This window comes from Salminus brasiliensis, chromosome 24, assembly GCF_030463535.1.
Source record: "Salminus brasiliensis chromosome 24, fSalBra1.hap2, whole genome shotgun sequence".
NCBI lineage: Eukaryota > Metazoa > Chordata > Actinopteri > Characiformes > Bryconidae > Salminus > Salminus brasiliensis.
In genome coordinates this window covers 29,409,214-29,422,452 of record NC_132901.1, presented here as the reverse complement: position 1 = coordinate 29,422,452, position 13,239 = coordinate 29,409,214, and the positions used below count along the sequence as shown (strand labels likewise).

Below are 13,239 nucleotides of genomic sequence, written 5' to 3'. Positions count from 1 at the left end.
GACAACCAGTGAACCAGCAGCAGGGTCATGGGCTCTCAGGACTCCCTGATGGTCATGGAGGACCCGCCCACCTCACAACCTACAGGGCTTAAAGGATCTGCTGCTGACGTTAGTCTTGGTACCGGACACCTTTAGAAGTCTTGTGGAGTCCATGCCTCGAGGTGTCAGCTGTTTTAAGGTCATGGGGAGGACCTATACAATATTAGGTATGGTGGTTATAATGTTATGGCTGATTGGAGTGGATATGCATACCGCACCTCGAGAGAGATCCAAAAGGAACTGACACCAGGGTTTGGTGTAATTACATCAAACAGCAGTGAAGATGTACCAGAGCAGCGCAGCACAGAACAGAACAGGGAATGGAACTGGAGCTTGTCCATCGGCTAAAGTCCTGACCCTGAGATTGCCAGTCCGTCAGATCTGGCAGAGATGTTGACGTCCTGTCTGAACTAAACACGCTGAAGGTCTGTGGTCCTGATACTAGCAGAGTTTGCAGAAGATCTAACAGTGACCGACTGACCTATCGGAGTGCTGATCGTTCAGGAGGTGACGCGGTTGACGCCCTGTCAGATCTGTCAGACGTATGACGCAAATGGGCTCAGTAGAAGCAGCTGAGCTGCCAGCTGATTGGATGACCGTGACCGAGCTGCAGATTGTTCAGCACCTGGAAGAAAGTCACATCTGGAGTTCCTTGAGGAGGAGTTGGGGCTGAGTCAGACTGAAGGTGTGAGACAGGGCAAGGTCACGGAGTCGCCGGGGTCGAGGAGTTATGGCTGATGCATGCCCAGCGGATGCTTTTGGCCATCTTGGAGATCTGAGCCCTAGAGGTTCAGGCTTCAGCTGAGGGTTAGCTCTGAGCTGCTGGAGCCACTGTGGTGAGTAATGGGACTCCAGACTCTGCACTATTGTTGGCACTCCGCCCATATGGCCACCCTGATCCTGAGTCCTGTAAGTCGCCCTATAACAAATGTTAGTAATTCGGGTCATTTCCCCTGTATGTTCTATTACTCCTCAGCTCAGGAACGTGTTCATGGTGCTACTTCAGAGCGGTGTGGTTCTGTTAATCTCCCTAATCTCGAAGAAGACGCCTAAAATGCAGCAGAGCAGCTACAGAAACCAGTGTGCTGCTCCACGTGTAAAAATGTGTAGAATTTTGAGACAGCTTCCTGAATTTTCTAGGAATGTGTCCAGAACTGAGCACTCAAGGTCCCTCAGATGGTCCTTTACCGCAGAGTCTCTCTCCTACACCAGTTCTGTTTCCAGTTTGGGTTGATTTTAAAGGCCCTGCTCCAGTTTGACATTTGTGGAAACAAGCTCTACCTCTCGGCAGCCAGCAGGCTGGAGACGCTCAGCTCTCTCCTCTAGAAAACAATCATAAAAACAACAGAGGCCCAGAAGCCTGCTTAAGTTTCGGTTTCCTGGAGGGTCCACAGTTTCCACAGAACCCCGCCTCCTCCCTTATCACCACCAGTGAACCAGTCCACCTCCCACACACAACTGCTGGAGAACCTCTGAGAACGACTGCGGCACAGCTTCCCTCATAAGGACCAGTGTGAGTGGTGTGTACTGTTTTTTATTTGATAGACTTTAACTCTTTAAAACTGTCTGATATCGAATCTAAGGGTGAATAGCTGTAACCCTGGGTTTTTGTTCCAACTGCCTGGGCAGCTAAGCTCCTAAATCCTGGGGAGGTTTTTTACTTTCTGGACCTGAATTTTCCATCTGTACATGAATTATTCAGTAACGTTCAATAATCTGAATTAAAACTCAGAACTCTGGTAGAACCGTGTCTCAGGCATCAGGCAGCGTCTTCATCACCATTAGGTGAAGAACTTTCTGTGAGGAGCTTTTATTAGAGCTTCAGACGTCTGCTTCCCTTCACCTCCACTGTAGAACCACAGCTCTGACTGGGGGAGCTTATCTAGAACCTCCACTGTAGAACTCCAGCTCTGACTGGGGGAGCTTATCTAGAACCTCCACTGTAGAACTCCAGCTCTGACTGGGGGAGGGTATCTAGAACCACCACAGTAGAACAGCTCTGACTGGGGGAGTAAAAAAAATACTTGGTTGGAAAAACTTTCTTTTTATTTTGGAAGAATTTACAGTATAAATCTTAAATCTATAAATAAGCTCTAGATCTGAGTGAGCGCTGTCTCCAAATAATAATATTCCATATTCAGGCTGGACTGAAGATCATCTCTCACTGATGCTCTGTCGCTTCAGGTGGGACCATGGTGAAGATTGACACCCTAAACGAGCTGTCCCAGCTTCGGGACTCCGGGTTCGGCCAGCCCAGTCCTCGGCACGGACTCAACCTCCTGTACTGGTTTGCACAGGATTACGTCGACTTCGACTATTACAACCGCATGGTCCCAAAGAAGAACCCCAGCACCGGTGCCTACGGGTTCCACCCGTTCCACAACTTCCGTGGCGACGACGATGACCAGCTCCTGCCCAATCAGAACCTTCCATACTACGGCGTGGGCAATCTCCACGCCCCAAGAGTGGACAAACTGCCCTCGTACGTCAGGCGGGAGTACACCCACCTCCAGGACGACAGCAACATTGACCGAATCATGGTGCGTCTGAACGACGGCTGCCTCGAGAGAGTGTACGTCACCCGACACATCGATCAGACGCAGTTCGGCCACACCTTCCGAATCAGCCAGGGCCTCATCGCGATCATCAAGAGGCTGAGCCGAGAAGACTTCCTCCAGCTGATGGAGAATGACAGAGGAGTCCGTGCTCAGAGGGTCAACGTCAAGCCCCAACCAAACGATGAGTCTTGGTGTGTCATTCTGTAAAGACTCAGTGATGAGGCAGGGCTGATCTTTAAGGTGGTTACCATAGCAACGGCTTCACTGACCGGAGGCTGATTTCTTTAAAGAATTTGCCTTCAGTCGTCCTTCATTGTAGTCCATTAAATCCACACATGTGCTCTTAACAAAGCTTTATAACCTTTACTGAACCAATAAAATCTGAACCTGGGAAAACGTCCTCTGTTTACCAAGTCCTGTCTTCTGTTTTCAGACACACTGTCTTCATGTCTTCATTTCTTCTTTTGTGTGTGTGTGTGTGTGGAACCCTACATTAGCTCTGTAGCTTAAAAAGTAAATAAATAAACAGGTCCCGTCTGAATGAGAACCGTCTCTGCAGACAGGGCGAGTCGGGCGGATCGTTCCTCTGTTCTGAAACTTCCTCTTTTCCTTGATTTGGAATTTTTAATCATTCTGCCTCAGACCACGCCCTGCCTCAGACCACATGACCATTATTTGTTTTTACTTCTTCTGGTTCAAGGTAATGCCCCGCCCCCTTTCCCGAGCCTTACAGCACTACACACCCCGCTCTCTTTCCTGCTGCTGATCTTGAACAGACAGTAGTGGTTGAAGTGAAGACTGCTTCAGCTGCTCTGAGTGAAGAGCAGGGCTTAGGGATTGATTATTCTCCCTGTTGTTAATACCGCTCATCTGCCACACAGCTCTTCAGCTCTTCAGCGTTTGTGTCTCTGTGCTGATGGTGTTCTTTAACTGTATCCAGTTGCTGCATCAGGATTTCTTTATTTTGCCGTAAAACAGAAAATTTCCTGATAAATTCAAAGTCTTTCCAAAACAGCAGCCCCTCTTTTTTTCTCCTGTGGAGGTTTATTCTGATATGGAACCGGGAAGAGTTTTAATCCACAGGCAGATTATTCTCTTAAACACCAGAAACCTTCAGCCATGTCAGCAGTACCGCCGCCTCACCAGGAGCAGCTTTCAGGCTCATTAGGAGACGAGAGTTTCTTTTCTGAAATAAAGTGATGTGATGGAAACGGACCGAAAACTGAAAAAGAAGGATCAGCTGTAAGTGTAACTCCAGCAGCCCGATGCTGCCCAGGCTACACTGAGAGGAGTGGACTCTGTACTTCACTCAGAGTGTCCCCGAGTGACCTCAGTTAGCCACGCCTCCTTCAGCTTCAGGCTGGATCAGTTTCTGTTTCCTGGCCTGTGAGCTCTCTGTAGACGCTGGTGGAGCGTCTGCAGCAGTCAGGAAGATCTTCAGCAGCAGATCCAGACGGTGAGAAGCTTGAAGCCTCCAGTCTTTACTTTCCCCTCTCTGCAGCTCCAGTCCTTTCACTCCTGCTCTGAAAAGTCTGTAGCTGTTTGAGAAGCCCCTGATGGCTTTCAGTCGTCTGAACCCGTGTTTGTTTTGGATGCTTCGTTCTCCACCCGTCTCCTGACCCTGCAGGCCCTTTCAGCTCTGTATCGTTTCCTGTTTGACTGAAACTGCAGCCTGAAAACGGCTCGGCTCTTTCCAGACCGCTTCTACCTCAAACAGATCAGATCTTAAAGCTCGTATTTGATCACAGATCTTAAACACAAAACTGGAACTGAAGATGGTGTTGGTAAAAATGCCCTCCACCACTAGAGCCTGGTAGAACCTGGTAGAACCCTGAGCTGCAGTAACAGCTTTAAGTGGGTCAGAGTTTCTGTCAGCTCTGATCTGAGTGGGAGGATCTTCACCTGTCGTTCCTGCTGATCTGCTCCAGGTTCCTCAGGTGGGTTGAAATAATGAGTTAGTTCATATGCAGTGCACTATATGTCCAAATGTTTGTGGACACCCTTTCTAATTAATGCATTCATTTAAGTTGCACCCATTGCTGACACAGATGTGCAAATGCACACACAGCTTGTCTAGTCCCTGTAGAGAAGAAGTACTGCCAATAGAATAGGACTCTCTGGAGCAGATCAACATCATGACCCTATTGGCTCCATGCTGCCTAATAATGCCAGGTGTGGGCTAGAGGGGTATAAAGCCCCCCAGCATTGAGAAGCTGTGGAGCAGTGGAGGAGCCAATAGTACTTTTGGGATGAGTTGGGGATGATGAGGTGGGGTGGTGATCATCATCCAACATCCTGACCTCACTAATGCTCTTTTCACTGAAAGCAATCAAATCCTCACAGCAATGCTCCTTCAGAATCTAGTAGAAAGTCTTCTTCTCTGGACAGTAGAGACAGTTACTCCAACAGAAGCAGGATCAACTCTTTTAATACCCTTGATTTCAGAAGAAACAGTGAATGAATGAGCAGGTGTCCCAATACTTTTGTCCATGTCGTGTATCTTTCAGCTCTACAGTGATAAGACTCTTGCATGCAGGGTTTACTGAGGTGACTTCTCATTTTTTTTCCATCCAGCACCGCTGACCATGCCCTCCAAGGTGGAGACGCTGAATGGACTGACCCAGCTGAAGCAGTCTGGGTTCGGACAGCCTTGGCCCAGACATGGACTCAAGCTGCTGTACTGGTTCTCCACCAGGTGCGTCTCCTTTGATGAAAACAATGAAATGGTGTCCTGCTGTGATCCTGTGGAAGGAGACTTCGGGTTCCACTACTTCGAGAACAGGCCTGAGCGGAACGGCGTTAAACTGCTGCCTGCCGTGAAGTTCCCGTACTACGTGGTGGGCAACCTGAACTCTGCAGGAGCGGACAAGCTGCCCGACTACGTCTGTGAAGACTACACCGGAGAGCTCGACGACAGCAACACGGACCGCATCATCGTCAGCCTCGATGACGAGTGGTTTGACAGGGTTTACGTCACGGCGCACATCGACGAGGCCGACTACGACATCAACAGCACCTACCGCATCAGCAAGGGCCTGCTTACAACCATCAGCCAGCAGCAGGGCGTGGAGGCCTTCCTGATGGAGCTGGGCTTCTGTAGTCGGCCAGAAACTTACTATCGCCCCCAGAACAGAGCTGCTCCAGTTCAGATTAATAAAGGGGCTGAGCCAGCCTCAACCAGGAGCAGAGGATTCTGGGAGAATTTCTGTACGATCCTTTAATCTGATCATTTCTCAAATGTCCGATACATTTTCCCCAAAAGTTGCTTTTTTTATCTGGGTTTTTTCTTAAAGAAATTTCAAATCAAATCATTTCCTCAGGTTTTAAAAAAGTTAAAATTTTTTACCATTCAAATTTGGATTCACATCAAATGTCATTCAAAATCACAAAAAACTAAATGTTTTGTAAATCTGTGTTTTTACAGGCTGGACTGATGTTTTAAGCCATGACTGAAATATTAGGATTTAATCTTGTGTAATACGTAATTATGGATATTAAATACAGATAATATTGATTATACTATTCTACAGTGATCTATTAAACACAGCACTCATACATACGTCACCACTGTCTCTCAGACACCCTGTACATCTGAAACCTTCTAAACTTTGACTGGACATCAGTGTAGAAGATTTTGTTCATGTTGGAGCGTTTCTATTGGTCTGTTCCTCCTGAAATCCTGATCCAGTATTAAGAAGTAATATTTACATTATGGAGAAAAGTGAGAAACAGCAAAGATGGACATAGGAGGTTTCACTCCAGAACCTTCCAGGACGTCTTCTAAAACCAGGCCTTGGTGGACTTTGAGGTAAGCTTGGGGTCATTGTCCTGTTACAAGGTCCAATCACATCCAAGCTTCAGCTTCCTTACAGAAGGCCTGACGCTTCTCCTAGGATTTCCTGATACCTGACTGGATCTGGTGATAGCGTCCTCTTTCTGCCACGCCCAGGTAGTGCAGCCAGTGTTCCTCTAACTCTGAACATATGATCCAGCTTCCAGCTGGATCTGTAGGAGCACTTTTCCTTGTTTTGGAAAGCAGTGTCCTCATCTCTGAACTTTCTGGAATAACCTGGTTTTGTGTGTTTGTGTTTGTGTGTGTGTGTGTGTGTGTTTTGACTGTTGCCTCATTACAGACGCTTCCTGTTGCTCTGCACTCGTTCTTTTACTTCCTGTTCCTCAGATTTAGATCAGACTCCTTTAATCAGCTCTGAGCAGCAGTCGCCCGTCTCGCCCAGCGGCTCCGACACCCTCTCAAATACTGAGTGCCGTACGGTATGTTGGGTTTATGGGTTCTAGATTTATCTGCACTTGTGGGAGTTATTGATTAATTTAGTTTCTTTAAAATGTGATTGGTTATATAATCAGACTGAAGATGAACTAAGTCTGATCTGAATCTAATATCTCTGTTCTGTTGCTGTTAGAACATTATCAGGTGGTCAAACCCGTATCTGGACGTTATGTCTGGTAGTTCTGAGGCTCTTTATTGTAGCTGCTGATTTGGTGGACATCTTTGCTGAAGGAGGGAAAAGCTTCAGTTTTCTGTCTGATTTGTTTTTAGAGCCAAACTATGGTAAGAATTCAGACCCTCTACAGTCTGTCCGATCTTCACGACTCCGGGTTCGGGCAGCCGTACCCCAGACACGGACTCAACCTCTTGTACTGGTTTGCGAACCATTGTGTGAAAGTTAACAACACCAACCAAGTGACTGCTGTCTGCAGCCCCCATAGAGGAGACTTCGGCTTCCGGCCGTTCTACAATAAAGACAGGCTTCTTCCTCCTGCCAATCTGCCCTACTACGACCTGGGCAACCTGAACCACGCAGAAGCCGGAGATCTGCCTGAATACGTCAGGGGCGAGTACACCGGCTACCTAGACAACAGCAACACTGACCGTATCATTGTCTGCGTCAACCGCTTCAGTATGGCGCTTCACTCAATCTTCGTAACGCGACACAGGCACCAGTGGACCTTCGACCCAGACCAAACTTACTGCATCAGCCCAGCGCTCATAAGAACCATCAGGGGCATGAGGCGAGAAGAGTTCCTCACACGGGCCGCTCTCCGCCTCCCCGCCACTCCTCAGAGCGCCAGAGGGGTCTCCTCCATGCAAGCCTACCAGCCTTCACGAAACCCTGCGGGGGAGTGCTGCCAAACGTTCTGCAGTGTTCTGCTGTTTGTATTAGTGCTGCTGGTCTGTCTAATCATCATCAACCTTAAAAAATAAAATCCTCCTCCCTGATGGTCACCTGTCTGAGCCTCAGGTCTGCCTCTGCCTGTTTACTACCAATAAACTATAAACCCCCGGTCAGTGCTCTCCATCACTGTGTCTCTCAGCACAGACAGTTCTAGATAGGCTGTGAGTGTGAGTGGCAGTGTGAGTTGAATATGCTTCACTCTGGTCCTTCTGAAGGTTCTAGATAGGCTGTGAATATGAGCAGAATATACTCGAGGGTTCTTTAGTAAAGGCAGTGATTGATTGTCATGGCAGCTCATAGAAACACAAGGAAACCTAAATGGTTCTTCTCAGGAAAACCTGCTGTAGATGTTGTAGGTCTACCTGTTCTTCCTTGGAGTGTTCCTCTAACAGTGATGGTTCTCCACTGCTGCTCTCAGGGAGGGTTGGTGAAGAGCTTGTTCTGTGTGGAGTGAGACGCTGTTCACACTTTCAGTTGAACCCAGAAGAGTCACTCCCGTCTCCTCTGACTCGCCCTAAAGAGTTTCTGTTTCCTGGAAAGCTCTCTCTCTCTCCCTCTCTCTCTCTCTCTCTCTCCCTCTATCATACACTTACTCTCACTCTCTCTCTCTCTCTCTCTCTCTCTCTCTCTCTATCATACACTTACACACACACTCACTCTCTCACTCTCTCACTCTCTCTCTCTCTCTCTCTATCATACACTTACACACACACTCACTCTCTCACTCTCTCTCTCTCTCTCTCTCTCGGGCGTCCGAGCCTCCCTGTGCAGCTGGAGTAAACGGAGCTGAAGGAGCCGCTACACCTGCCAGAGATCAAAGGTACTGTGTTCTCTCTCATTCTGTTCAGATTCAGCTTTGATACGGTTCTGATCCACTTCTTTTAGAATCAGCTCCAGTTCTATAGAATTGTCCTTATTGTGCAGTGGCATTAACACACACACAGACACACGCCTGACCTCTCATAACCAGTCCAGAACTAGAAAAACAGCATCACGGTGGTTCAGTGAGTGAAGGTACTGTTGGATGAGAAGGAGAATTTGCTCTAGAACCTAGAGCCAGAACAGAACCTGAGCCTTATCAGACCCTCAGAACTTCTCTGTGGACTCTTATGTGCTCAGAGTTGGGACTGGGGGTGGGGATACACTCTATAACAGACTGCAGGTGTGTGTGTGTGTGTGTGTGTGTGTGTGTGTGTGTGTGAGAAAGGCAAAGTTCAGCAGTTCAGCAGACTGCACTGTTTACTGTGTTAACTGTGGTTACTGAGTAGACTGAGGAGCTCCTGCCTCTAACGCTGTTTATAAATGATCATATCCCGTTTATATGGAGTTTATAATAAAAAATAAAATAAAGGTTGTACTCTGCCTTTCTATTGAATACGGAGCTGGATTCATTTATGCATCATTTCTTAAGTGCTTATTAGCTGAAAACAGTAGAGCAGGTAGAGCGGGCAACAGTTTAGCTCCACCTATTCAGCCTACAGCAGTTTAGCCCCACCTATTCAGCCTACAGCAGTTTAGCCCCACCCATTCAGCCTACAGCAGTTTAGCCCCACCCATTCAGCCTACAGCAGTTTAGCCCCACCCATTCAGCCTACAGCAGTTTAGCCCCACCCTGCATTCTGAATGAGATACAATCAGCAGCCAGTGAGTTGGTTGTGAGAAATGTTTGACTGATCCTGGTTTAGGAACTCCACCTGTGGCGTTAATGGAGCTCAGGTCAGATGACGGGTGGCGTCTGTGTGCTCTGCGTGTTACTCTGGCACTCTGGAAATGATGTTCTCACTTCCTCATCTTTCATTTGTGTTTTTAGAGCCTCACTAAGAGTCTGACCATGAACAGACTGGAGACGCTGAACGAAATGACCCACCTACAGAGGTCCAGGTTTGGCCGGACCCAGCCGAGGCACGGGCTCAAACTGCTGTACTGGTTCGCCAGCGACTGCATCTCACTCGAATACAGCAACATCACGTCCGAGTACGACCCGGAGAACGGAGACTTCGGGTTCCACTACTTTGAGAACCGCTTTGACCGGAACGGCGTTAAACTGCTGCCTGATGTGGACCTCCCGTACTACGTGGTGGGCAACCTGAACTCGGCTGGAGCAGACGAGCTGCCCGAATACGTCCGAGAAGACTACACTGGCCTCCAGGACAACAGCAACATGGACCGCATCATCGTCAGCCTGGACTGTGATTGTTTCAGCAGGGTTTACGTGACGGAGCACGATGATCGGACAAACTACAACCCCTGTGCCACCTACCGCATCAGCAAGGGTCTCCTGAAAGTCATCAAGAACCTGGAGTTAGAGGAATTCCTCACAAAGGCAGGATATCAGGGACACCCAGGCTTTATTTATCAGCTCCCTTTGATGATCTTCAACCACAGAGGTTTGCAGACTCCTGACCGTAGACCGACCAACTCTGTGGCTTCCACTGTCCGTCCTCACACAGGACAGGACTGCCGTGTCGAGATTGAGTCGGAGTCTGAATCGGAGAGTGAAAGCAGCAGCTATGTGAGGGATAGAACCGTCCTTAGATACTCGGACATGATGTCTAGCAGAAACAGAAGCAGATGCTGTGAATGTACTATACTTTAGACTCCGTCTAGACCAGGTACGCTGGGGTTACCTTGGCCTGGCCTTTGATATCAATATCCTAATTCTCAAGAGATTTCGCTTCAACTGAGCCAGAGCTGTCCAGGCAGCTGTTACATCTCCTGAGACTGAACTCTGTCCAACTCACCTTTCAGCCTTTTTATGAAACCAGCTCCACTGTTCAGGTTTTTATGTAGAATTTTAAAAGGTCACCCAAAGCTAGGACTGCCCCAAAAGTGACTGTGCTGCATATCCTGATTGCAGAGGTCACAGGTTCAATATCCGGTGATGCCACAGCCATACGTCAGTAACTGGGAGTTACTGAAGGGAGCGTAACTGTCCTCTCTCTCTCTCTGGGAGGGTAGGACAGCTTCACTCAGCGAGGGCAGTGCTAGCCAGTCTGTTAGCTGACATTACTTGCTAAGATCTTTTTATTTTTTTGCTGTGTCCAACACCAGCAGTAGACATGCTGACTGCATTTCACATCCTCAACAGCTGACACAATGTTTCTACACATAAAGGTTTGTAATTTTTAATAAAGTTTTTGGAATTTTATTTAAATGAATCAGAAATATAGAAGTGATTACCATACGCTGCTCAGTTAGCTCATGTTGCTGTGAGCTATCCGTGTATACCATAGTTGGAAAGTAGTGCTTAATGTTTTCCCTTTTTAAATATGATCAATATGCTGATATAAATGATTGGGACATATAATCAAAATAACATAATTAAATTATTATGAATATTATTATAAATATATAAATAATTATATTTATATGATTGTAAATTATATTGTACAAGGTTTCAATTGTTTTACATAAAGATAATATTTGGTCATCTGTAAAGTCTCAGCCTGCTCATGCTATTTTTGTACACAATTTTAAAAAGATGAATTTTTTGATGAATTATTAGTTTGTGTTGGTTAATACATATCCATCAATTTACTGTGGGGCAGTGGGGCTGTGGGGCTGTGGGGCTGTGGGGCTGTGGGGCAGTGGGGCTGTGGGGCTGTGGGTTTGTAAACTAAAACAATCCCAGAGTTCTTTTTAATGACATCTCTAAACTTACTAAAAGCCAGGCAGATACTCAACCCCAGATCCCAACATTTTTAACCAGTCATGTTTTTATGAACTATTTTAATAATAAATATTAGAAAATATTAGACAACAAATCCAACCCTGCTTATTAAATCAAACATGGCCGTCACCTGATGGAGCTGCTTTAGAACAAAACTTAGTTGTAGAAAAAAGGCTGGAAGCCTTCTACCCACTTCCACAGCCAGAACTAGAACTAATGATTTCCTCAGCTAATTCTACAACCTGTCCACTCGACCCAATTCCCTCTAAAACACTAAAAGAACTTCTCCCAGTTATAATCAGATCTCTTTTAACAATAGTAAACTCTTCCCTTAGCTTAGAGCATGTTCCCAAAACCCTTAAATTAGCCGTCATAAAACCTTTAATCAAGAAACCAAATCTTGATCCTAGTGTATCGTCTGATTACAGACCCGTCTCCAACCTCACATTTATATCCAAGATATTAGAAAAAGCTGTGGCCCAACAACTCTGCTTATACCTGAGTAAAAATTACATGTATGAGAAATTCCAGTCTGGATTTAGACCCAATCACAGCACAGAGACAGCCCTTCAGACCCAATCACAGCACAGAGACAGTCCTTCAGACCCAATCACAGCACAGAGACAGTCCTTCAGACCCAATCACAGCACAGAGACAGCCCTTCAGACCCAATCACAGCACAGAGACAGCCCTTCAGACTCAATCACAGCACAGAGACAGTTCTTCAGACCCAATCACAGCACAGAGACAGCCCTTCAGACCCAATCACAGCACAGAGACAGCCCTTCAGACTCAATCACAGCACAGAGACAGTTCTTCAGACCCAATCACAGCACAGAGACAGCCCTTCAGACCCAATCACAGCACAGAGACAGCCCTTCAGACCCAATCACAGCACAGAGACAGCCCTTCAGACCCAATCACAGCACAGAGACAGCCCTTCAGACCCAATCACAGCACAGAGACAGCCCTTCAGACCCAATCACAGCCCAGAGGCAGCCCTTCAGACCCAATCACAGCACAGAGACAGCCCTTCAGACCCAATCACAGCCCAGAGACAGCCCTTCAGACCCAATCACAGCACAGAGACAGCCCTTCAGACCCAATCACAGCCCAGAGACAGCCCTTCAGACCCAATCACAGCCCAGAGACAGTCCTTCAGACCCAATCACAGCCCAGAGACAGCCCTTCAGACCCAATCACAGCCCAGAGACAGTCCTTCAGACCCAATCACAGCCCAGAGACAGTCCTTCAGACCCAATCACAGCTCAGAGACAGCCCTTCAGACCCAATCACAGCACAGAGACAGCCCTTCAGACCCAATCACAGCACAGAGACAGCCCTTCAGACCCAATCACAGCACAGAGACAGCCCTAGTGAAGATTACGAATGATCTCCTTCCTGCCTCTGATCAAGGCTCCGTATCTTTATTAGTCCTACTAGACCTCAGTGCAGCCTTTGATACAATAGATCATTCTATATTACTAGAAAGATTAGAGAACATGGTTGGAATCACAGGGACAGTCCTATCATGGTTCCAATCATATCTAACGGAACGCTCTCAATTTGTAAAGATAAAAGATTTATCTTCAAACTACGCAGAAGTAAGATATGGAGTTCCGCAAGGCTCAATTTTAGGACCACTATTATTTACATTATACATGTTAGCACTGGGCTCAGTTATAAGCAGACATGGCGTTAATTTCCATTTCTATGCAGATGACACACAGCTCTATATATCAGCCAAACCTGATGATAAATCTAGATTACAGAAAAT

At 47.0% G+C, this 13,239-nt stretch overlaps 3 protein-coding genes across 4 annotated transcripts; all 3 read left to right on the top strand.

The window, feature by feature from the left end:
• Window positions 1-3,989: 3,989 nt before the first annotated feature.
• Window positions 3,990-5,848, top strand: LOC140546765 (uncharacterized). Of its 2 annotated transcripts, none has more exons than XM_072670162.1 (2): window positions 3,990-4,053; window positions 5,172-5,848. In XM_072670162.1, exon 2 carries the CDS (start codon window positions 5,183-5,185, stop codon window positions 5,816-5,818), a length of 636 nt encoding a protein of 211 aa, XP_072526263.1. In that variant the 5' UTR covers window positions 3,990-4,053; window positions 5,172-5,182; the 3' UTR covers window positions 5,819-5,848. The 2 variants fall into 2 exon arrangements, with proteins under 2 accessions (XP_072526263.1, XP_072526262.1); XM_072670161.1 differs by having other exon boundaries at window positions 4,013-4,534.
• A 951-nt stretch (window positions 5,849-6,799) lies between these two features.
• LOC140546764 (uncharacterized) lies at window positions 6,800-7,842 on the top strand. Its single transcript, XM_072670160.1, has 2 exons — window positions 6,800-6,869; window positions 7,156-7,842. The coding sequence occupies exon 2, from the start codon at window positions 7,165-7,167 to the stop codon at window positions 7,819-7,821; it is 657 nt and encodes a 218-aa protein (XP_072526261.1). The 5' UTR covers window positions 6,800-6,869; window positions 7,156-7,164; the 3' UTR covers window positions 7,822-7,842.
• An 89-nt stretch (window positions 7,843-7,931) lies between these two features.
• Window positions 7,932-11,098, top strand: LOC140546763 (uncharacterized). Its single transcript, XM_072670159.1, has 2 exons — window positions 7,932-8,612; window positions 9,603-11,098. Exon 2 carries the CDS (start codon window positions 9,624-9,626, stop codon window positions 10,386-10,388), a length of 765 nt encoding a protein of 254 aa, XP_072526260.1. The 5' UTR covers window positions 7,932-8,612; window positions 9,603-9,623; the 3' UTR covers window positions 10,389-11,098.
• The last annotated feature ends 2,141 nt before the right edge of the window (window positions 11,099-13,239 follow it).